At 50.3% G+C, this 25,602-nt stretch overlaps 1 protein-coding gene across 6 annotated transcripts in view; it reads right to left on the bottom strand.

Moving 5' to 3' along the window:
- MORC2 (MORC family CW-type zinc finger 2) overlaps positions 1-25,602 on the bottom strand; it is a 597,165-nt gene that overhangs the window by 36,374 nt on the left and 535,189 nt on the right. For all 6 annotated transcript variants that reach the window (XM_078667274.1, XM_078667271.1, XM_078667273.1 and 3 more), the window contains exon 26: positions 18,476-18,664. In XM_078667274.1, the coding sequence (XP_078523400.1) occupies positions 18,476-18,664 (189 nt within the window). The remainder of the gene's footprint in view (positions 1-18,475; positions 18,665-25,602) is intronic.

Below are 25,602 nucleotides of genomic sequence, written 5' to 3'. Positions count from 1 at the left end.
GTAATCTACTGGTGAGTGCTTTGGGGTCCGAGAAGCCCCGACTCTGAGCAGCTCCAGCTCCGAAGTGCAGCCCCCCAGCATCTCGACGATCTGCGTGGGGCCCTTCTGCTTTCCGCTGCTCACCGCGTTGTTTGGCTACTAGCCCGTTGGCTTGTGGCCTTCCTGACGACGCCCGACGACATTTCTGCTGCTGGTCTGGTTGCTCCAGACTGGCCCTTGCTCCCTTCCAGAAGAGGAGCACCCCGGACCCTCCTGGTCCACTCAAGACGCCATTTTGAGTCCACCGCGTGGGCTTGAATTAGCCAAGGCTTGTTGCCCAATCCTGGGTAACTTCGACGCCGACAACTTCATCCTTCGTGGGACAGCTCGCACCTCCATCCTGGTCGCCGACAACGCCTCCTGGTCCGAGAGACTGCAGAGCCCAGCAGCGCCCACTCACCTGACTGCGGTGACTTCGCCCGGTGCCATCCTGGTGCCCACTTAATCACTGGCTAGTGATTCAAGAACTTGGTCCCCTCTGCTTTCAGGTTTTCTTCTTCCTTGATCCAGGCTTGGATCCATCGAACTTTCCTTCACTGGTCGCCTGCCAGCAACTTCTTCCTTCCAGGCTCCTGGTCCGGCAACGAGATCCCCGACGTCTTTTCAGACCTGTGCAGCTGCAGCCCCTGGGCTAGGTAACTTCGGCACTCCGGTGTCCCAGCATAGCCTCACTATCCAAGGGTCAGGATCCACTGTCGTTTTCTCCCTACCAGGTCGGGTTCGCCCGTGAACACTAACTTTGTGAATTCTAGCTTCCATAGACTTTGTCCCGCATCCCGCGTGAGAGTGCACACTCTGCACCCGAGTCCCCTGGGCCTCCTAGTAGTAATCTAACGATTCCCTAGTCCAGTCCTAGCGATCCCAAAGCCTATTAGAACTGTTACTTACCTGCTAGTAATTCGCATTCCACTTTTAGAGTATATGGTTTGTCGTGCCCCTCGGGCATTTGTGTAACGTGCTAACTTAAAAGTATTTTCGTAAGAGTTTTGTTGTGTGCTTAGCTCCCTGTCTCATAAAGAGCCAGGGTAGTCTTGTTATAAATAAATACACTGTTTATTTTCATAACAACTTGTGTGGTGTCCTTTCACTGGGTGTTCAAGGGGTAATGTGATGGTAAAACAGCTGGCTTAACACGCCCTCTAGAGTCTTAGCCTTAGACTGCTCGTATCCATGCTACTAGGATAGCTGGTCTATAAGGTTGACTTACAACCAATCATCAATAAGGGTTGTTTGGACTGATATATAGTGATCACTAGAATAGTGAGCACTGCACATCAGGCCAACTTCTCACATTGGTGGCAGCGGTGGGATTTGAGCTTGCTGTTTTACCACACATGCCCTAAGAATATCTTGTGAAAGATCACATAAGTACTAAAGGTACATATAACTTAGCTTAGAATACTCTGAGTTCTACTGAACCAGCTGTTGTAGCTCCTAGGGCTTAGCACACCCTAAACTACAACTCTAGCAAGGGATCAGTAGGCAAACATATAGTGTAGGTAAGTGCACCACTTACACCTCACTAGAAAAGCATGTCTACCCAGGGAGAATCTACTGAGACTCCCCTGGTCAGTGTTGACCCTCCACAGGTCACTTCAAGATATGCAGCTCTCAGTTTTCATGAGATGAGACAGATCTGTGTCTCCAGAAAACTGAAGCAGGGGTCTAACCCCACCACTTCCTTTCTGATAGGTCTCTTAGAGACATATGATGCCAGAAAGCTTTCTCAGTTACATGAGAACATGCCAGCCTTAGAGGGAACCTCTGGGGATCCAGATCTCCCCAACACTGATTCAGCAGTTGAGGAGGAGGATCAGGAGGTACTCTCTGGGGATGAGGTAGACAAAGGTCTTGAGGTAGTCAGAAGGCTAACTAGGACCAACTTAGACTTACTTGGGCTAGGATCTGGGGGCCCCCCAGTACTGACCCGAAGTGGGCCTAACCTTGGAGTTAGGAGAGATAGATCTCTTTCTAGGGACTCCAATAGATCTCTGCACTCTAATGCCTCTTCTCAGGGGAGAAGGAATCCTCCACAGAGGAGATTTACTTCCCCTCAGAGAAGGGAGCATGAAGCTAGGATGAGACAAGCTGAACTGAGGATTGAAAGGGAAGAAATTGCCCTGGCCAAAGAGAAGCTTGCCCTGGCAAGAGAGCAGCAGATGAGTGGGCTAGCTCCCACTGGTGGCAGCAATCTCCCAAGAGATAAAGAGAAGGGTTTAGATACTAAACACCTGACTAAAATAGTGCCCCCCTTTAAGCAAGGGGATGACATCCAGAAATGGATGGCTGCTCTGGAGAGGGCCTGCACTGTGCAGTGCATTCCCCAGAGTCAGTGGGCAGCTATACTGTGGCTCTCCTTTGATGGTAAAGGTAGAGATAAGCTCCTCACTACAAGAGTGGAGGATGCTAACAATTACCAGGTCCTGAAAAATGCACTGGTTGATGGGTTTGGTTTAACCACTGAGCAGTACAGGTTGCTGTTCAGAGACACCCAGAAAACTCAGTCTCAGGACTGGTCAGACTTTGTTGATTGTGCCACTAAGGCTTTGGAAGGCTGGCTACTGGGTAGTAAGGTTACTGATTTCAAGGGATTGTATAATCTAATTATGAGAGAGCAAGTCTTAAATAATTGTCAGAACCAGTTATTACACCAGCACCTGGTAGACTCTGATCTGACCTCTCCACAAGAATTGGGTAAGAGGGCAGACAAATGGGTCAGAACCAGGATTAGGCCCAAGAACCAAGGTGGTGACCAGAAAAAGGAATCAACCAAGCCTCAAGAGAAGGGTGGGAATAAATCTTCAGATCAAACCACACCAGGGCCCCAAAAATCCTCTGAGGGGGGTGGGTCCCAGAATCCTTCCAACAATCAGAAGAAACCTTATTGTTATCCCTGTAAACAGGTGGGTCATTTAAAAACTGACAGCAGTTGCCCCAAGAATAACAATAAGGAAAACATACCCCCAAGTAACATTCCCAAACCTCCTGTTACTACTAGTAGTAATCCCCCAGGTGGTGGGAGTGCCCCCAAGAATTTGGGTGCATTTACTTTGGGAGTTCCTGGGGACTCTGGCCTAACCAGGTCCCCAAACTTAGATACTCTGGTCTGTGAGACTGGCATGGGGTTTGCCAACTTCACAACTTGTCCCAACACTTTGGGCAAGTACAGACAGGAGCCCCTCATCAATGGTATAAAAGTTGAGGCCTATAGAGATACAGGGGCTAGCATCACTATGGTGACTGAGAGTCTAGTCCCCTCCAGGCAACTTTTACCTGGTGCCACATACCAGGTGACCAATATTGATGGAGTACAGAGAAATCATCCCATGGCAGTGGTCAATCTCAGCTGGGGAGGTGTCACTGGCCACAAGAGAGTGGCAGTGTCACCAAACTTGCCTGTAGATTGCCTACTGGGGAATGATTTAGAGCTCTCAGCCTGGGCTGAAGTAGAGCAAGAGACCCATTCTAGAATGGTGAACATCCATGGTAAGGTTAGTGGGGCAGTGGTAGCCACAGCCCCAGTCCAAGATATCCTCCCTGAACAGGTCAGGAGGGTTGTGCCAGTCACAACCCAATCTCAGACAACTTCCTTCCCAGAACAGGTTGTCAAGGCTGTGATGGTCACAGCCCACACCCAAACTGAGCCCCCTCCTGAAAAGGTTGGGAGAGTTGTGATGGCCACAGCTCAAACTCAGACAGATGACAGTGTTGTGAAGCCTGAAACTATGGATCACTCCACTCAGACAGAGAGTATTGAGGAGGAAGAGAAATCTCCCTCCCACCAGACTTTAGGAAAGGATCAGCCTCCTCAGGGAACTGATCTGACCCCTTGTGAAGAAACTGCCACAGAGGTAGTCAGGCCTAGCCTGGCAGAACCCCTGATGTCAGTGGACCCTTCCAAGGTGGGACCCAGTCTGGAGCAGGTAACCTGCCCCTCTCTACCCTGCCTCAGTCAGCCCAGGGCTGTAGAGGTCAGGGAGGCCAGTGTTGGACCCCAAAGGGCCCCCTGTCCAAAAGAATTTCCCAATCAGCAGATTAAGGGCACTGAAGCTAGTAGTCCTAGCCAAGTGAAAATAAAACATACTCCTGAGGGATCCCCCTTAAAATTAGTTAGGGACCTCCCACAGATGGACACTGTTGGGCACAGCCAAACTTGGGACCTGAGGGCCCCAGACCTGACCTGTCCCTCCAGTAAGCCAAACAGAGGGACCCAACCTCCAGCTGTAGGTAGCCAGAGGTTGACCCTGAGAGCCCAAAACAACTCAGTCTTGGAAAGAAAGGCCTATATGGTGGAAAATGATTGGAGGAAGCTGAGCCCAAAATTAGTGGAGCCTCACTTCAGTACTCCATTTCAGCACCAGCCTTTTTCTTTGACAAAACACACCACAGGTAGAGATTCCCTATGGTGGAGACCCTCAGACACCCTTAGGGTGAGGGATTGCTTAGTGGACCATGACATAGGGGGTAACCATGCCAGTGCTGGTACTTCCTTAAATGGCCACTTAGGCAATATAGGCTTACCTGGACAAGGATAGCCTTATCTCCTTTCGTTTGGGGGGGGGGGTTATGTAGGAAGGTTGACCCCTGACTATGGTTGCCCCCAACTTTTTGCCTGGTGTTTTGCTGGTTTTCTGACTTAGTTGACCTGAGGCCCTGCTGTTCAGGACCTCAGGCCCACTGCTCTCTCTGTAAAATGGATTCCATGTACCTTAGGTACATATCTACATTGGATACTGAGCCACCTTATCAGTCCCTGTACAGTGTACCCTAGGTACCCAGGGCATAGGTGTACCCAGGGCCTACCAGGGGCTGCAGCATGTATTATGCCACCCCTGGCTGGCCATCCAAATCTGACACAACTGGCTGCTTGACAGCTGGGGCAAGGTGGTGTAATCACCCTTTGCTTTAGATATAGTATACCTATATCTAACCCTAAAATGGACACACAGATCTCCTATCAGTCACTCCTATGGCAGGCCTTAACAATCCTGAAGGCAGAGTGCTTGGAATCGTGTGAGATGGTGCTCTAGCATGAGCTGAGCCTGTCTGCGGCTTTCGGGATCCATCCCTTAGCCGTTTCCATGATATCGCATACCATATACTCTTAAGTGCATTATAATCCTCGCGGTTAAATGCCAACTCTGGTATCGCTTTATCAAAACATGTCGAGTAAGGTGTCATACGAATTGGAATACTAACCCCTCGCCAATTCTGGCGACGGGGTTAGCATTCCACCCTTCTAGAGGGACACGACATGCATGTAACCTATAACCCGGTTAAAAGTCAGACAGAGCCTTAGCATCCACAAAATGGATGCTGCCACCGAGACACAAGTCTGCCCTCCTGCTGCTGGGAGTCCTCCCAGAGCAAGAGATAAGGACAAAGGGTTTCCTGCCAGGGGCGGTGCCAGCACCGTCCCAGACAGGGTTTTGTGTATTGTAGGTAGGCAGGGCTTTAGAGGAAGGTGACTGCCAGTGGCACCCCGGTGCTCACTGTGCATAGGCCGGCTGAAACCAGTTCCAGGGGCACTCCAGCCCCTGGCCTGGGGAAAAGCCCGCCAAGGAAGTGGGTGTAACCACCCCCCTCCTGGTCCCACCCATAGGGCAGGACCTAGTCGCGTGCCAGCCCCCTTTTCCCAGATAAAGGTAGAGACTGGCCCCCTTCCAAATCAGATCATCTTTGAATCCTGAAACTACTTTCTGCGAAAGGAACTCAAGACTTCTTCCTAAGATTTCTCCCTTGTGACTAAGGAGTAGTCCCCCTGCATCCGCAGGCACCATCTAAGAACACTGCGGTCTGCTGTAAGTCCTTCCTCCGGAATCCGACTGCCCAGCTCGACGAGAACCGGCTTCCCTGGCACCTCTGACCTCTACCCACCTCTACAGCCCAGCTGAGAACCGTGGGTGCGACGAGACCTCAAGGGACCGGCCATCTGCAAGACTGCACGACTTCTTTCCAGCAAGCCCGCCGAGTAATCTACTGGTGAGTGCTTTGGGGTCCGAGAAGCCCCGACTCTGAGCAGCTCCAGCTCCGAAGTGCAGCCCCCCAGCATCTCCACGATCTGCGTGGGGCCCTTCTGCTTTCCGCTGCTCACCGCGTTGTTTGGCTACTAGCCCGTTGGCTTGTGGCCTTCCTGACGACGCCCGACGACATTTCTGCTGCTGGTCTGGTTGCTCCAGACTGGCCCTTGCTCCCTTCCAGAAGAGGAGCACCCCGGACCCTCCTGGTCCACTCAAGACGCCATTTTGAGTCCACCGCGTGGGCTTGAATTAGCCAAGGCTTGTTGCCCAATCCTGGGTAACTTCGACGCCGACAACTTCATCCTTCGTGGGACAGCTCGCACCTCCATCCTGGTCGCCGACAACGCCTCCTGGTCCGAGAGACTGCAGAGCCCAGCAGCGCCCCCTCACCTGACTGCGGTGACTTCGCCCGGTGCCATCCTGGTGCCCACTTAATCACTGGCTAGTGATTCAAGAACTTGGTCCCCTCTGCTTTCAGGTTTTCTTCTTCCTTGATCCAGGCTTGGATCCATCGAACTTTCCTTCACTGGTCGCCTGCCAGCAACTTCTTCCTTCCAGGCTCCTGGTCCGGCAACGAGATCCCCGACGTCTTTTCAGACCTGTGCAGCTGCAGCCCCTGGGCTAGGTAACTTCGGCACTCCGGTGTCCCAGCATAGCCTCACTATCCAAGGGTCAGGATCCACTGTCGTTTTCTCCCTACCAGGTCGGGTTCGCCCGTGAACACTAACTTTGTGAATTCTAGCTTCCATAGACTTTGTCCCGCATCCCGCGTGAGAGTGCACACTCTGCACCCGAGTCCCCTGGGCCTCCTAGTTGAATATGCTACTTACCAGTATGCATCTGTTCTTGGCATGTAGGGCTGCTAACATTCATATCTTAGCATTAGATCGCCGCCTAGTGTTGGGCTCGGATGATTGCACATTGTTGTCCTGGAAGAGTCTTCGAAGTATCCTGAGATAGGTGGCTCCTCCCCTGGACTACAGTGCGCATGGGCATCGGCTCCATCCCCAGATTGTTTTTCGCCATTGTGGCAGAAGATGGAGTGAAAAGTGTAAAGGATGTCCATGCTAATGAATAAATACAATAGTATATCTGCAGCTGCGACAGGCACCGGGGAGGAGGGCGGGCGATATGAATGTTAGCAGCCCTACATGCCAAGAACAGATGCATACTGGTAAGTAGCATATTCAGTTCGAGGCATGTGGGCTGCTAAATTCATATCTTAGCATAGAATACATAGCAGTCCCTCCATCAGCGGCGGTTGCCCGTTCCAGCTGCAGAAACCTGAAAAAGTGTCTTCAGAACAGCCTGTCCTACAGCAGCTTGCTGCTTGGAATGCACATCAACACAGTAGTGTTTAGTAAAGGTGTGTGGTGTAACCCACGTGGCTGCTCTGCAAATATCCTCTAAAGGAATGTTCCCTAGGAAAGCCATGGATGCCCCCAGTTTGCGTGTGGAGTGCGCTCTGGGGGGTATTGTTAAAGTGCGCTTGGCTTTTTGATAACATATCTGGATGCATTTAACAATCCATCTGGCTATCCCTGCTTTGGAAATCGGGTTGCCTTTGTGTTGTGGTGCGAAGGCAACAAAGAGTTGTTTTGTTTTTCTAAAGGGTTGTGTTCTGTCTATGTAGTACATCAACGCCCTCCGTACATCTAAGGTATGGAGCATTCTTTCCGCCACCGTTTGCGGGTTTTGAAAGAATGCTGGTAAGTCAATAGTTTGGTTTAGATGAAACTGTGACACCACCTTCGGAAGGAATTTGGGGTTAGTGCGTAGCACTACCCTATTTGGATGGATTTGAATGAATGGCTCTTGGATTGTGAGCGCCTGCAGCTCACTGACACGCCTCAGAGACGTAATAGCTACAAGGAAAGCTACTTTCCACGTAAGGAACTGGAGTTCACACGAGTGCAGTGGCTCAAATGGCGGTCCCATCAGTCTGGTGAGAACGACATTGAGGTTCCACACCGGAGCTGGCGGTGTTCTTGGGGGAATGACTCGTTTCAGACCTTCAAGGAAGGCTTTAATGGCAGGCACCCTGAAGACAGAGAGGTGCTGCCTGTTCTGGAGATAAGCCGCTATGGCGGATAGATGTATCCGAATGGAAGTGTACGCTAGATTGCACTTGTAAAGATGCAACAGATAGCAGATGATGTTGGGGATAGATGCATCTAGCGGGTTGATGTCATTGGCTGTACAGTAAATGACAAAACGCTTCCACTTTGCAGCATAGCATGCTCTAGTAGTTGGTTTCCTCGCCTCCTTGATGATGTGCATGCACTCCGGAGGTAGGTTAAGGTATCCAAACTCTAGGACTTCAGGAGCCAGATCGCCAGGTTGAGCTGTTGTGGATCTGGATGCTGAATGTCTCCATGGTTCTGCGTCAAAAGACTGGGCGTGAGGCGCAGTCTTTGATGCGGCACCACTGAGAGTTCGAGGAACGTGGTGTACCAAGCCTGGCGCGCCCACGTTGGAGCAACCAGGATGAGAGTCATCTCGTGCTGCCTTAGCTTTCTTGCGACCAGCGGTATTAGAGGGGCTGGCGGAAAAGCGTACGCAAATTTGCCTGACCAGTTCATCCATATCGCATTCCCCTGCGACTGTGGGTGAGGGAACCTGGCGGCAAAGAGTTGGCATTTTGCGTTCTCTGCTGTGGCAAACAGGTCTATCTCCGGATGACCCCACTGCTGGAAGTACGGGTGGAGAACAGATGGGTGTATCTCCCACTCGTGCATTTGATGGCTGTATCTGCTGAGCAGATCCGCCATCTGATTGTCCTTTCCTGGGAGGTGTTCTGCCATGAGGAAAATGTTCCTCTGAATGGCCCACTTCCACATGCTCTGAGCCAGATGAGACAGCTGTGGCGAGTGGGTGCCTCCCTGCTTTTGAATGTAGTACATCGCGGTCATGTTGTCCGTCCGGACTAGCACGACTTTGTTGCACAGATGTACAATGAAGGACTTGAGCGCCATGAAGATTGCCATCAGTTCCAGATAGTTGATGTGCATCTTTTGTTGCTGCGTCGTCCATAGTCCCTGCACTGTGTAAGTGAGCACATGAGCTCCCCATCCCTGGAGAGATGCGTCCGTTGTCAGGACAATCTGCGGCACGGGCTCTTGGAACAGTCGGCCCTTGCAAAGGTTGTGTGGAGTCCACCAATGCAGAGAGTCGTATGCCCGACTGGTAACCAACACTAGGTCTGTCAATTGCCCACGAGCCTGTGTCCACTGATTCGCTAAGCACTCCTGGAGCGGGCGCATATGTAGCCGTGCGTGAGGGACTATGAAGATGCAGGAGGCCATCATGCCTATCAATTGCATGAACACTCTCGCTGGAAGCGTGTGTTGTGGCCTGAACTTTTGGATCAGAGCCTGCATGCTGTCTATCCTGACTTGGTTTGGCTGAGCCATGGCCGTCAGGGTGTTGATCGTTGCACCTAGGAACTGCCGGACATGCGCCGGCTGAAGATGCGATTTTGGGTAGTTCAGAGAGAAACCCAGATCGTGAAGAAGGTGAATTGTAGTCGACATGTCTGCGGCGCACTGTTGCTCTGACTTGGCTTGCACGAGCCAGTCGTCTAGGTAGGGGTAGACATGGATGTTCTGCCTCCTGAGGTGCGCCGCTACTGTCGCCAGACACTTGGTGAACACCCTCGGGGCTGTTGTGACTCCGAAGGGTAGGACTTTGAACTGGTAGTGCCTGCCTTGAATAGTGAACCTGAGGTATTTCCTGTGTGACGGGTGTAGTGGAATGTGGAAATAAGCATCCTTGAGATCTAAGGTTGCTAAGAAGTCTCCCTGGTTTAGCAAGGGAAGAATCTGTTGCAGTGTAAGCATGTGGAAATGTTCTGATAGTATGTACAGGTTGAGGGGACGTAGATCTAGAATGGGCCTGAGAGATCCGTCCTTCTTTGGAATAAGGAAGTACAGGGAATATACCCCCGTGCCTTCCTCCCCCACCGGCACGAGCTCGATTGCTCCCTTTTGCAGCATCACCACTACTTCCTGCTGCAATAAGAGCAAGTGCTCTGCGGACATAGGCCGTTGCCTTGGCGGGATGTTGGGTGGAGTGGACTTCAACTCTAGGCAATAACCATACTGGACCAGTTGTCGCACCCACCTGTCTGTGGTGATGTTTCTCCAGACGGGCAGGAACTGCTGCAGTCTCCCCCCGACAGGTGTTAGGTGGTCGGGGGGCAGTGACAGAGAGTCACTGTTTGCTGGGAGCAGAGGTGCGGGAGCTGTTGTTTCCTCTGCCGCGACCTCTGTTGCTGTTATTCCTGTAACCTCCTTTGTTCTGTTTAGTGAATGAGGATTGTGCCCCACCTTTTGCGAACTGGGATTGTTGACCCATTTGTCCTCTGGTGACTCCACGTGCACCTGAGCGACGAAAATTGCTGCCACGAAACTGTGGTGACTGTAGGGCCCCCATAGACTTAGCAGTTTCTGTGTCTTTCTTTATTTTCTCTAGGGTGGTGTCAACATCCGGACCAAACAGACTATCAGGATTGACTGGCTGATTAAGAATTGTTGTCTGAATATCCGGTTTAAACCCTGAGATGCGGAGCCACGCTTGTCGTCTCAGCATAACGCTAGTGTTGATAGCTCTAGCAGCTGTGTCCGCAGCGTCAAGTGCACACTTGATGGCTGCGTTTGAGATTAGCTTCCCTTCCTCAATAAGCAGTTTGGTGCCCTCTTGGAACTGTGGAGGCAGGTGTTGTACAATCTGTTCTAGGGTGTCGTAGTGCGCCCTATCATAACGCGCCAAGAGCGCCTGTGTATTGGCGATGCGCCAAAAGTTTGATGCCTGTGCAGCTACTCTTTTGCCCCCTGCCTCTAGCACTTTGGATTCCTTATCCGGGGGAGGAGCTTCACCCGTAGTCTGGGAGTTGGCACGTTTCCTGGCATTGGCGACCACAAGAGAGTCCAGTGGCAATTGTCCCCGAAGGTATGCGGGGTCTCCAGGAGCAGGTCTGTACTTTTTTTCAATGCGAGGGTTGACCACTCTCGCTCTCGTAGGCTCCTTAAATATGTCCCCAGCATGCTTGAGGACTCCTTTAAGCATAGGCAGTGTCTTTACTGTCCTTTCAGAGACTGAAAAAGTGTCGAAAAGGAAGTCTTCCTCAACAGGGTCGGCATGCATGTCCACATCGTGATTGGCTGCCGCCCTTTCGAGTAGTGCATGAAAGCCTGCTGAATCCTCAGTCGGGGATGCCCGTGCATTAAAAGGCTGCGGGTCCTGCCCCGCACCTTGGGTGTTCTGGTCACCAGTGTCATCATATGAATCCGGTTGCACATCAGGTTCATTGATTGGGAAATTGTACTGCTCGTCCTCATCATACCCCTCACCCGCAGAGTGTTCTGGGGAGGGAGTAGGGCTCCGTCTCGGAGGAGGCTGGATTGGTTCCGTGAGGCCTGAGGCGTCAAGGGGCACTCTCTTCTTCTTTAGTGGGATGACATAGGGGTCCACTGGCTCTGAAGTGATTTTCCTCTTATAGAGGGTCAGTTTGCCTGTGTCAGCGTCGATGAAATGCTCCGAATCGTCCTCGGATTCGAGTACCTGACGTGGAAGTGGGCCAGTCGGTGAAGAAATCACCTGTTTCGGTGCCGATATGGTTGAAAATGCTTTTGGCGCCTCCTTCGGCGGCAAAATAAAGAGAAGTTTCCCAGACGGCTTCTCCGGAGTGTCTTTTCGCGGCTGCGTTGACGGTATCGGAGCCGACGGGGCAAAGGCCTTCTCCCTGATTCTTTTCAGTGATTCGGCTATGGGGGACGGCACACTCACAGTTTGTGTCGGCGCTGACGAGGATGGTCTGATTTTCCCCTCGGATCCGACGTCCTTGTGGGCCTTGTGCGCTTTGGGCGCGGATCCTGTCTTTACCGCCTCCGATTCCTGCGTTCGGGGCACAGACTTCTTTCCGTGTGCCTGCGTAGCCTCCTTGGAGCCGACTTTGGCGGGTTCTGACGGCGTCGTAGCCGCTGACCCGTGCCGACCATCTTTCCTGGAGGACCCCTCCTCTGGCGTCGGTTTCGATTTCGCAGCATCGGAATCGACGGACTTCTTCGACTTCTGCGGACCGGAGGTCGACGGAGTCGATGGGGTAGCGGGCACGGTCGCTTTCACCGGCACGGTAGCCATCTTAGGGACACTCGAGTCCTTAACTTTCGGTTTCGTTTTCGGGTCGGCCATTTTAGGTGTTGTCGATCCCGATGGTTTCGGTTTCGAAACAGTCTGCCCAGCAAGTAAGTCCGTGGCCGGGCCCGAAGGCGGGGCTGTGGCTTGCGGCAACGGGTCCTGGGTAAGGCCGACAGGCGATCCCGTGTCCCGGTCGGTATCCTCGTAACCTTCGGGGCAGAGCTCGTCCCCTGAGCTGTCTGCCGCGGCCCCATAAATCTCATCGTCGTCTCCTACCTCGTCGACGTATTCAAGGCCTTGACCCGCGACTCCGTCGTCGTCTCCCGGATCCGCCTCGACCTCCGTCTCGGGTGGGGAGATTTGGAGATGATGACCCTGGTCCTCTTCGTCTTGGTCGCCGAAGATGTTCTCCGGATCCGGGGCCGCTTGTCTAGCTTCCATGCGCATCGCGCGCCGAAACTTGAGAGTCTTCTTTGAGCGGAATTGTGCACACAACTTGCACTTGCCGTCGTCGTGGTCAGGCGAAAGGCATTTGTTACACACGGGGTGTAGATCGATGTGTGGGTACTTGGACCCACAGAGCGGGCAGTACTTAAACGGGCTCCGCTCCATGGCCGAAAAGGCTTGCAGTCGTGTCGCGATGAGAAGGCCTCAAAGTTCCGAGAGCGAAGAAAACTCCGCTTATTCCGGCTCCAAGAGACGGAAGACTCGAGACCGGGCGCAGACAATACCGACGCAAGAAAATCGAGGCCTTTTGGCCGCTAAAAGTTAGTTTTTCTTGGTTCCGACAGTAAGACGTCGAGACCACATCCGAACCCAATGGCGGAAAAAAACAATCTGGGGATGGAGCCGATGCCCATGCGCACTGTAGTCCAGGGGAGGAGCCACCTATCTCAGGATACTTCGAAGACTCTTCCAGGACAACAATGTGCAATCATCCGAGCCCAACACTAGGCGGCGATCTAATGCTAAGATATGAATTTAGCAGCCCACATGCCTCGAACAGTAATCTAACGATTCCCTAGTCCAGTCCTAGCGATCCCAAAGCCTATTAGAACTGTTACTTACCTGCTAGTAATTCGCATTCCACTTTTAGAGTATATGGTTTGTCGTGCCCCTCGGGCATTTGTGTAACGTGCTAACTTAAAAGTATTTTCGTAAGAGTTTTGTTGTGTGCTTAGCTCCCTGTCTCATAAAGAGCCAGGGTAGTCTTGTTATAAATAAATACACTGTTTATTTTCATAACAACTTGTGTGGTGTCCTTTCACTGGGTGTTCAAGGGGTAATGTGATGGTAAAACAGCTGGCTTAACACGCCCTCTAGAGTCTTAGCCTTAGACTGCTCGTATCCATGCTACTAGGATAGCTGGTCTATAAGGTTGACTTACAACCAATCATCAATAAGGGTTGTTTGGACTGATATATAGTGATCACTAGAATAGTGAGCACTGCACATCAGGCCAACTTCTCACAGCAGCTGTCCCTTAATTTATGTAGGGTCCCCTGGTGCTGGCCTGTATTTCTTTTCTATCCTGGGGTTAATGACTCTTGCCCTAGTAGTTTCTTTAAATATGTCCCCAGCGTGTTTAAGGACTCCTGTCAACATTGGCAATGTTTTCACTGATCTTTCAGAAGTGTTGAAAGTGTCAAAAAGGAGGTCTTCTTCAATGGGGTCTGCATGCATTTCCACGTGGTGGTTGTATGCCGCTCTTTCAATTAATGCATTGAAGGCTGCTGTGTCCTCTGTAGGCGAAGTTTTAACAGGGTATGCATTATTGTCTTGCGTGGGCTGTGAGTCTGCAGGATCTACAGCGTCAGTCCATGCTTGATTTTGGTTATCCTCATTGTCCACTGGATAATTATACATTTCACTATCGTCATATTCCACATCCTCATCTGTGTGTGAGGGAGAATATGTATAGGTTTCTTGCACCTGTGTTGTGATAGGCTCAAAGAGAATTGGAGATGTTGAAGAGTCTCTTTTCTTTTTGAGTGGTATTTTGTAGTGTTCAGCAGAAGTGTCTGTTCTGATTTTCCTTTTCAATAGGGTAATTGTGCCAGTATCTGGGTCCACATATAGTTTGGACTGTTCTTCTGTTGAGGGCTCTTGCTGTTCATGTGCTTGAGCTCTTTTTCTTTGTATAACCTTTTTTGTTTGTGTCGGTTCGATCTCCGTTGTTGGTTCGACCGATCTTTGCCGCATGTGCAACGGAAGTCCGAATTTTATCGGTCCGAGGGGCTTTTGTGCTTCAACAGTCTTTTTCGGCTGTATGACTTTTTTCGATGCCGTGATTGGTATCGACACGACTGTTTTTGTTTGTTCGATAACCAGTTTTTTGATTGCCGTTGTCTTCGGAGCTTGTTGCTTCGGAGCGATATTTTGCCTCGGCTCGATCGACCCCTTGGCCTCGACCCTTGTCTTCGGCTCGAGTGTTCTGGTTTGCAACGTCTTCGGCTTGTCGACTTGTTGTTTCAGTTCGACAACCATCTTCTGCTGGAGTCCTTTGTTTGTGTTGCTTGGCGTCGGCATCGATCTTGTCGGCTCGACGGCCTTTAGCTTAGGCATGTCCCTGGGCGCACTGGCTTTTGGCTCGACAGCCCTGATATGCGACGCATCCCTCTCGGCGGCCATTTTGTGTTTGGTCGGCGCCGATGGATTTGCGTCTTTCAGTCCGAAGAGTGGGAACTCTATCAGTTTCGGTTTCTGTTTTGTCTATGGAACTTTCGGTTTCGATATTACCAGGGAATGGTAATGTTGCACCGATGGCTCTTGCCTTACATTCTTAGCCGGGCAGACTTGCGGGGCTATAGAATCGATGTTTAGATCTTGGCTAAGGCCTTCCGGCGATGCCTCGACCTGAGCCGTTGGAAGCGTTTCATTATATGTACTGGGCTCCGTACTCACGGTTGGCCCCATGTCCTCGCCGGAGTCGTCCTCGATGGCTCCGATGCCTTGATCGTCGTCCCCTACCTCGACGATGTAGTCTTCTTCGTCGACGTAGTAGTCGGAGTCATGTTCCGACCCCTGCTCCGACTGCTGGTCTGAGTCCTCAGCTTCGACGACCTCTTTGTCGTCTTCAAAGATGTTCTCCGGGTCAGGCGCTGGCTTCTGCATCGTCTGCCTCGCTGCTCTTCGAATCCGAAGTGTTTTCTTTGAACGAATCTGCGCACAAGCTAAGAAGTCGGCTTCATTGTGTTCAGGTGATAAACACTTGTTACACACAGGATGTTTATCTATGTGTGGGAATTTAGAGTTACAATTGGGGCCTCTTTTGAACGGACTTTGTTCCATCGACGAAAGGCCCCTGGTGTCGAAGAAAGGCTGCGTGGCCTGATTCGACGCGATGAGTAGAAAATAACAGAAAGAAAGTTGTCGTCACTGATCGAATAAAAATACCGACTACCCCGAAGGCCTTTTAAATGTAAATGTAAATGTAGACGTATTTGTAAAGCGCACTGATACCCCGGCAAGCAGTGTGTCCTGGCGCTGTACTCATACCGCTAGGGAACCCATCCTGGCTTTTCCCCGTGAAATGTCCACTCCTGGGCATCCCCGGGGTGCAACCAGGCATCCCCAGCGCTGTAGGGGGCCGTTGTGGAGGTTAAGCAAGCTATTGCCCAGAGTTGCAGCGTGGGACTCATGCTCAGAGTAGGCACCGAGGTGAGATATCAGGTCCGAGGAATTATGAGCCCAATATCAGCCGAGATCAGCCGAGGCGGGATATGAACCCTGGTCCCGGCCAGACCTCTGTACCAGAGACTGCCGCTCTAAGCAGTGAGCCACTCTCCTCCACAACTTTTATAAAAGTTTTTTTCCGATTCCAAACTCCGAGTTGGAAATCACATCCGAACCCAATGGCGGAAAAAAAACAATCTAAGGATGGAGAGGATGCCCATGCGCACTGTAGTCCAGGGGAGGAGCCACCTATCTCGTGATACTTCGAAGACTCTTCCAGTACAACAATGTGCAATCATTCGGACCCAACACTAGGCGGCGATCTATGCACAGATATGAATTCAGCAGCCCACATGCCTCGAACATTAAGCAAATTTCACCTACATAAATGCCAAAAGTACTGAAAAAAGATTGATTTAAAAAATGTGCTGTTGTGCTTCAGGTTTTAAGCTGTGAGTTTTAGCCAGGATAAGCATAGCAAAGCTTAACCATGACAGTAAGCATGTGCCGGAAGGTGGGATGAACCTTCAGCCGCACTTACGATCTGGTTTAAGATCATCACCTATCTTGTCACTACCATCTAAATATCTTCCCAGTCTTCACAAGGAAGTCTGTCAATCAAATTCTGCAACGAGTTCCTGAGGGCTCAGTCATATCTGGCAAGTAAAGCTGTAGAACATAGTTTTTGAACGGATAGCAGCAGATGTGCCACACATTGCTCCCCCTAAAAAGTCCAGGCATCTGCTTTCTTTCTAGGGAGGATTCATTTATGGTGTAGTAGTGGAGTGGTAGTTCTTTGCTGCAAAAACTATCACAGAATCTGGTTGCAGATCTTCTCTTAAAAACAGTTGATCCTGATCTCTGCTTTGAATTTTTTTGGAGTAATGCAGAAGCTGCATTGGTTGAAGATGGTGTCCAGAAAAGTTCCATCACCAGTTCCAACAGCCCAGGAAGAAGAGGAAGCAAGGCCCTTGCTGTAGAGCTATGATGGAGTGACTCAATAGTTACAGGTATCAATGTTACTGAAGGAACTGGTTTATTAAATTCTCCTGCATCTCTCATCATAACTTCAATATAGGTGTTAATATGTCCATAGATGACCTGGATAGATGTGAATCCGTAAAGGCTGGAGACAATAGGTCGAAGAGAAAGATATAGATTTATAGGCAATGGTTCCATGCGCATGGTGTGTGTGATGAGAAAGTGACCTCTGCCTGTAATGCCTTCAGTGGCCGGGATGATGAATGTGACTCCAGGATGGAAAGTGTAAATTTCCTTAGTATTTATAGCTCTGAGTGAAGAAAAAGGTACCAAAGCTTGTGGTGGAAGCTTCGCTAGCTCTTGTGCCAACTTTGGCACTAGCACAGTCGGGTCATTCGAACTAGTAAGAAGTTGCAGAACCATGTGCTGACGTGTCTTGGAGCTGATCTGGGAGGCACTGCAGAAGATGAAATATTCACTGGTGATACATCACATGATAGAGTATGCAGAGAAATACTCCTAATCCGATGCTGAAGAAAACCCTTTAGGCTTCCTGATCCATTTTGTAGACAAGTTCAGACTTTTTTCAAAATCAATAACCATAGTACCTTTGACGTCAAATGCCTCCAGAACTTCAGCGTCAAGTGCCTTAATTGCCTCTGTTTTGAAGGTGAACAGGCTTTTATTCATTCCAGGTTGGCTTGGTTGGTATTTTACCAATTCAAAGCTGTAATACTGTGCCTGGAGTGATAATTGGCTTTTGTCATTTTACAGCTCGGCAAGGACAGCACTGTGCAAGTCCTATGCTTAAAAACTTTGCTGTAGAAATGGCAAAAGACTTTGGCCATTTCTATCTCGGTATGGATAGCACTGTGCTAATCCTATGTTTAAAGACTTTGATAGAAAAGCAGACATTTGATGTGAGCAGATCTAGAGTGTCGTTGGTGTTGAGAGTGCTCTATAAGGAGCTGCTTTCCACCTAAAATGGCGAACTACCCAGAGTTCTCTGCTTCTTTTTTGCATAATTTATTCGTCACTCTATGCCTGAAAGGGTATTTCTTTTGATTATATATATATATATATATATATATATATATATATATATATATATATATATATATATATATATATATATATATATATATATATATATATATATATATATATATGTATATATATATATATCAATCAGAGGTTTGGCCAAGAATTGAAGAGAGACTTTCTATTCCAGTCATTTCTTTAATAAGGCAAGTACAATTCCGGTGCTCAATTAATTTTCTCCCATGCTTCCTTATGTGTTTCGGACATCACATCCTTGATCACAGGAGTTTGCAGGAAAAATGCTCGACAGGCTCATTGCTATTCACAACTGCTGATTAACTCTACTTTTAAATAAATATATTTATATATTCTAAAGTAAGTGCTACTTTGCAGACAATATAAACCTATTGACAAAGAGGATGTGCACAGAGACCCAGCACACTCTTCTTGGCATTTTAGAATGTGCTGTGTCGTGTCACCTCACAACACCCTCGCTAAAAAAGCAGACAGCAAAGTGTGCAACGTTTGACTATTGAACTGCCCAAAATAGCTTAAAAATGCACCATCTGTTTCATCCTCACCTCCTGCACTTTCTGAAGCAGTGCCACAATGTTGGTCCTCAGCTTCTGCAATTTGTCTTCTGTCTCTTTCAGCTTTTTCTCTGCGGTATGTTGGCTTTCTTCTGATGCTTTGGCACGGGTATCTGCCCGCACCTGATATGAATTGCACAAGTTTTGCAAACCAACTTCATATTGTTTAAAATAATCCTTCTGTGAGAAAAGGAAAGAGAACAAATAGGATATCAGAGGCATTCAGAAAGACTGACAAACAATGTTAAGCACTTGGAGAAAGGTCTTGGAGCAAATACTGTAAACTGAAATCTGGTATATGGGAGGAATGTGAGGCAGGTCTCACAAAATCTATGATGCAGAGTGGTTTTGTGCTGTTTTAGCAGATACATACCTCTCTCAAAAGCAGCTTAAGAACAACCTGCAGGCAAGCAAGCAAAGCAGATTATGTCAAGGAAAGACATGAAGGAAAGTGCCCCTTTTTGACATGGTCACCCCCACTCTTTGCCTGATATCTGATGCAATTTTGACAGAAGTGCACTGGCTTCCTCCTAACCAGGCTCCCAGTGCTGGATCTCTTTCCCTAAACTGTACAATTTCCCCCCAAATTGGTAAAATATTTAGCACCCTCTAAGTGGTGCTCCTGGTACCCAGGGCAAAGAGGCTACAGTGGGTCCCCAAAGAGATGCAGCATGGACTGTGCCACCCTAAGGGACCCCTCAGCACCAACATGCCAACTGCAATTGCAGCCTGCATGTCTTGGTGCAGATAAAAGCGAAACCTCAACATGGCACACATTCCTGTGTGCCATGCCTGCTGACACTGCATTCAATATAGGTAAGCCTCCCCGACAGCATGCCTTGCAGCCCTAAGGCAGGCTGCACCATACTACATCCGAAGACATATCTGCATGAGCAGATATGCCCCTGTGCTGTCTGAGTCCATTCTTAGATATCACAAGTGAACAGGAAAACCATTTTAAGTACATGTGCTGGACACTGGTAAACACGAGTTCCCCAGCTACATGATGCCTTCACTGAAATCTATGGTGTACTGTATCAAACAACTTGTATCCGTAAATCCACACTGATACCAGTGGTGGATTTATTAATACATGCACCCAGAGGGCACCTTTGAGATGCCCCCTGAAACCCTACTTTCCTCTTGCGTGCTGGATGACTGTTGTTGACCAACCTGCCACCAAAGACAGACTTCTGACCCCCTGCAGGTGAGAGCCTATGCTCTCTGAGGGCAGGAACAATGCCTGCTCTGATCAGAGGTGTTGTCATTTCCTCCAAGCAGGATGGCTATGTTATCAGCATATCAAGCCTGGAGGCTTCAAAGGCCTCTACTGCTTTTGATATGTGACCACGGCCTCCCCAGACAGGGAAAATGGTAACCCCCTGCCCTAGACCCACTTGGCACAAGGACAGGTGGGAAATTAGATAAGCAGTGAAGAATGGCACACCATCAGGCCAGACACAACTCTTAGGTGAGCTGCCTGATGTGCTCCCCTTTAGAAAAATTCCATCGTGGGGCCTGGCTTAGGAGGGAATGGAGTAGGACATGCTTCGCCTGCTCTCCGACTCCCCAAGGCCCATTGAAGTGCCATTGACTGCAGTGAGGCAATCGAGGGGGCATCCTGTGGCTCCTGAAGAGCAGCAGCTCTCCCGCTTTTGCTGTGGGGTGGTATACCTGCTCTCCTGTCTGGGCCCTGGCCAAAATACGGAAGAGGCCTGCTGCTGCTGAGATGGGCCCTCAGCCCCATCTTGCCCTGAGGCGGCCTCATCAACCTCCCTAGCTGTGCCCACAGAGGGACAGCATAGCGGGCTCTCCATGATCCGAGCCTGGTGGTGGGCCTGCCCCCATGGCGTATGTGGTGGAGACCGCTTTGCTGCTGATCTACGCGGCACCCACCGGAAGCATTAGAAGTGTGTGGGTGCCCGACTTCTGGTGGGCCCAGGAGCTCTTCAGCTTTCATGTCGCCTGGAGGTAACCCCTGCTGCCCGAACACAGAGTACCCTGTTTGGAGGAGCTGCAGGGCTGGAGTAGCCCGACCCACCTGCTGCCTCTGGTCTGTGAAATGGCCAATATGCACCTTTCCCCCTGCGTGAGGACCCTGAGATGAGGTGTAGTGGCGTGGGCTGCGGGAGACGTCTATCGAAAGGAAGGCCGCAGGGGCCCGATCTTCTTGTTGCCCTCGGGGCTGCCCAAGCTGCAGCTGGAGAAGGAATTGAGGACCTGCTGACTCTCCGAGCGTCGCTGGTTCCGCGACTGCCGCCAGTGGCTCATTGATTGTGGAGTCCTCTTTGGGGACAGATAGCAGTCTGGTCCTCTCATGTTTGCCTGCAGAACCTCGTGCATTTCCTAGCACCTCCCATCCCATGGACGCTGAATGTTCCAGACTAAGGACCATTCATTTGTTCATTAGTGGAGGGGTGGTGGGGCGCAGGGCCTGTCGGCTTGTGGCGTATTCAGGCAGGGGTACCCATCGCCTTTCAGCCCTGCATTCTACACGCTGAGGGTTCACCGCCCCTGGTGCCCAGCTGTGGCCTTGGGCACATGGTTGCTTCACTACCCTTGAGAGCCCCTACCAGACTACACAGGTAAATACGGTTCAAACAGCCAGAGACTAAGTGGAGAAAAGTGAGCTTCATAGCCCCACTTGCCTCGTACTGGACCCGATAGTTTGCACCATTATGCCACGTACTAAAACTGCAAAGGACAACCCAGTGATGTTTTTGTGGAGCAAGGCTTCATTGGCGAACTCTGAAGCCACCTCCCCTCCCTCCCCCCCAACCGACACCATCCTCAGCCCCTATTACGCAGGTGTATATGGACCGCTTCTTGCAAAAAATCCGTACTGACATCAGCTCACTCAAAGACGAGTTCAAATCCTGCCTTCATGACATCCTGAGAGATGTCTCTGAAATTGGTGAGCAAGTTGATGATCTTGAGCGGACAGTTGATGTTAGATCGGAAAATCAGGAAATGCTGTGGTGGAGAATAACAGCCCTGGAGGAGCAAAACATCGACTTACAAACCAAACAGGAAGATTTAGAAAATAGAAGCTGCTGCAACAATATTCGCAACTGGGGGGGGGATGGGGTGACTAGGAGCACGGAGGGAAGTGATAAGGCCTTCACGGCGGAACTTCTGCTGGCAATCTAGGGGGACGACAACCCTTTCCGCCTGTTTTTGACAGGGCAACCGGGAGACCCCCGCCAATGGATGCACAGATGTAGTCCCTGACATCCTGACTAGAGTAAATTTCTTCACGGAAAAAGAAGCAATATTACGAGCATCTAGAGACAAAACTGAACTCACTTTTCAAGTACATGTTGTACAACTTTACCAGGATCTCTCCCGCGTAACATTGAGAAAGCTGCGTGATTGCAAAAAATGCAAAAACAACAGTTGATGGACAGATGCAGAACAATGTTATACATTCATCCAAGTACAGAGATCAGGGTCTAAATCCATCGTTTTTTTTGCTCGCCATTCCAGTTTGAACCCAGCCATATGCAAATCAGTCATGACCCTGTGCCCCATGGGAACAGTCCAGCCCGAACTGCGAAGACAGGTCCTCCCTGGACTGGAAACAAGCATCCTAGGACCGGTTTCGGGCTTTCAGCCCTCATCAGCCAGGATAGCTTAACTCCAGTGGCATGGAGAGCATGTGACTCACGTCTGAGCATACCCGTCTGTCACTGACAATCTACGTGCCCTAGGGATAGGCTATCAATGGTTGCTAACGGAGGCAAAGGCAAGTTACTTACCTTCGGTAACGCATTATTTGGTAGATACTCTATCTAGCTGCAGATTCCTTACCTTTGAATTACCCAGGCGTTAGACTGGATCTGGAAACTTTTGCTGAGCAATATCCCTTATGCGCGTTCTTGGGTGGCTCCATTCAACTCCGTGTGACGTCATCGGCAGCGTCGGTTATGATGTCGTTGTCACCTATATAGGCGCCACCCAGGCATGTGGACGTCAGTACTTTTTCTTTTTTCCATGCCAGAAGCGCAGAGTCACGAAGTAACTGACGTAGTAGTGTGCAAAACTAGGACCTTGAAAAGGGGAGTTACCCTAGCCCTAACAAAATCAGTCAGCAAAGCGGGGAAGCATAGGTGGGGATGTAAGGAATCTACAGCTAGAGTCTCTACCAGATAATGCTTTAACAAAGGTAAGTAACTTGTTCATCTGATAAAGACTTCTAGCTACAGATTCCATACCTTTGAAATAAGACACCCAAGCCATACCATCCCGCCAGTGGGTAGAGGACTAATACCTTACGCATTAGGAAGTCCTGCAGGACCGAATGGGCAAAATGCCCGTCCCAGCGGACCCGACTGTCCAGGCAGTAGTGCTTGGCAAACATGTGCAAAGATGCCCACGTTGCTGCCTGACAGATGTCCAGGACTGGGACACCCCGAGGCAAGGCCGTAGTCGCAGCCTTTCCCTTAGTGAAATAGGCCCTTAAATCCTCAGGGAGCTGCCTCTTGGCCAGAGCATAGCAGATCTTAATGCAGAGAACGACCCAGCGAGAGATGGTCCTTTTCTGCACCGCCTGCCCCTTCTTAGCTCCCACGTACCCCACAAAGAGTTGGCCGTCCACCCGGAACTCTTTAGTGCGGTCAAAGTAGAACGACAATGCTCTGTTTGGGTCAAGACGATGGAGACGCTCCTCTTACTTAGAGGGATGAGGGGGATCAAACAAGGTGGACGGTGTGATGGATTGACCCAGATGGAATGGGGTCACACCCTTAGCAAAAGTGACGCACCGGTTCAAAGCACCACTTTGCCTGGAAAAGACATCAAATAGAGAGGTGTACACGATAGCGCCTGCAACTCACTCACCCTCTGGAACGATGTTATCGCAACTAGAAAGTCTGTCTTGATGGTAAGCAGCCAGAGGGGACAGTTGTGTAAAGACTCGAAGGGACCACACATAAGATAAGTGAGGACCAACTTAAAGTCCCACTGTGGCATAACAAAGGGCGAGGGTGGAAACAAGTGAGCCAGCCCTTTCAGAAACCTTTTTACTATCAGAGACCTAAAGAGAGAGGGTTGGTCTGACAACCGCAAAAAAGCGGATAGAGCTCAAAGATGACCCTTGAAAGTTCCCAAAGCAGAGCCCTGTTGGGCAAGGGTAAGAATAAATAGAAGAACAGTGGAAAGAGAAGCAGAAAGAGGATCTAGAGAACTTTCTGTACAGTATGATACAAATTTCTGCAACCGGCAGGCATATACCGTGTTAGTGGAGGGCCGCCTGGCCGCCAAGCTAACGTTACATAATTCGGGAGGAAGGTCTTAAAGCCATCAACTACCTCCGCTCAATCTCCACGCATGGAGGTGTTGACAGGTTCGGGTGGAGGACCTTCCCCTGTTGCTGCGACAGAAGATCCTCCGGAAGTGGTAGTCTGATCAGAGGATCAATGCTCATTTCCAGAAGCTCTGGATACCACACTCTCCAGTCAGGAGCCACAAGATTGACTTGGGCCTTGTCGCTCCCGATCTTCTTCAGAACCCTGTGCAGTTGTGGTATAGGCGGAAAGGCGTACAGCAGGCCTGAGCTCCACTCTCGACGAAAGGCGTCACTGAGCGATATCCGACTTGGAAACTCCATCTCGCAGTTTTGCTGACACTGCACATTTTCTTCGTAAGGGAACAGATCTAACTAATGTTCTCCCCACTGCCAAGAGACCTAGCGCCACCTCCGACTGAAGACGCCATTCGTGATCCGTTAGGCATCAACGGCTGAGTTTGTCCGCCCTGGCGTTCAGAGAACCTGCAATGTGTTGAACCACGAGGGTTATGCCCTGCTGTTCCAGCCATGTCCATAGATGCAGGGCCTCTCGACAAAGGGTCCACGGCCCCACCCTGCCTTGCTTGTTGCAATACCACATGGTGGTGGTGTTGTCCGTGAACACCTGCAATAACTTCCCCTTGACAGAGAAAAGAAATGCCTTCACTACCAACCGAATCGCAGGAAGCTCCAACAAATTAATTTGGAGCCCCGACTCCACCAGAGACCAGTGTTCCCTGATCCCCACATCACCCAAATGGCTGCCCCATTGCATCTGTCACAACTGTGGATTCTGGTTGGGGAAGGGAGAGAGGTCTGCCATTGACCCTATCACAAACATGTTGCACGGTTGCCCCCACTTTTATACTAAACTGCTGATGTGCCCTGGGTTCCTGCCAAACAGGTATCCACGGCCTATGTTCTTTCCCTAAAACTGCATTCAAAACAAAACCCAATTGGCACTCTTTGGCCACAGGTCAGTCCCTTGTAAATGGTACCACAGGTACTCAGGGCACTGTGGCCAGAGTCGACATGGCACACAACCCTGTGTGCCATCCCTAGAACCCACTGCCCTGGCATACGTCAGCCACCCTTCTAGCTGGCTGCACTATACCAGTGCTGAGGGTACAGGTGCATGAGCCCTATACCCCTACAGTGTCTAAGCCAATTCTTAGATATTGTAAGAGCAGTAATGCCATCAAGAGTATATGGTGCTGGGAGTTTGACATTACGAACTTCACAGTACCATAATGGCTTTACTGAAAACTGGAAAGTTGGGTATCAAACTTCTCAGCACATTAAACCCACACTGATGCCAGTGTGGCATTTAATTAAACATGCACACAAAGGGCATCTAAGAGATGCCCCCTGAAAAACAACCTAATACTAATGTCCAGGTGGAGTGTCTGCTCCCCAGCTGCCACCACCAGACAGGTTTCTAGACCCCTGGGTCGAGAGCCTGCTGCTCTCGGGGGTCTGAAACATTGCACATCTTGGGATGAGGTGCCAAGCCACCTCCCCCAGGATGGGCAGAGTCCACAAAGTGGATGCTTCAAAGTCTTGCCACCCTTGTGAGCTTCCTGCAACTGCCCCCCACCGGATAACCCCAACTTTTGGCAGGAAAATCAGTGGGAAAATCAAGTGAGGACGGGAGGTGTGCCCACCTTTCCCAACCCCACCCCTCAGGTGGGGGAGACGAGGTGAAGCACAACTCTCAGTCCCCGTCAGCTTGCGGATGGGGGGACCCTGCCAACCATAGTGAGGCATATGCCCCCCTACCACTAGAGGGTGGTATAATGGGGGGTGTACCCACCCCAAGGAAGGGACCCAT

The sequence above is a fragment of the Lissotriton helveticus genome, chromosome 11, assembly GCF_964261635.1.
Source record: "Lissotriton helveticus chromosome 11, aLisHel1.1, whole genome shotgun sequence".
Taxonomy (NCBI): Eukaryota; Metazoa; Chordata; class Amphibia; order Caudata; family Salamandridae; genus Lissotriton; species Lissotriton helveticus.
Note: the sequence above shows the minus strand (reverse complement) of the source record. Positions and strands in the feature narration are given on the sequence as shown.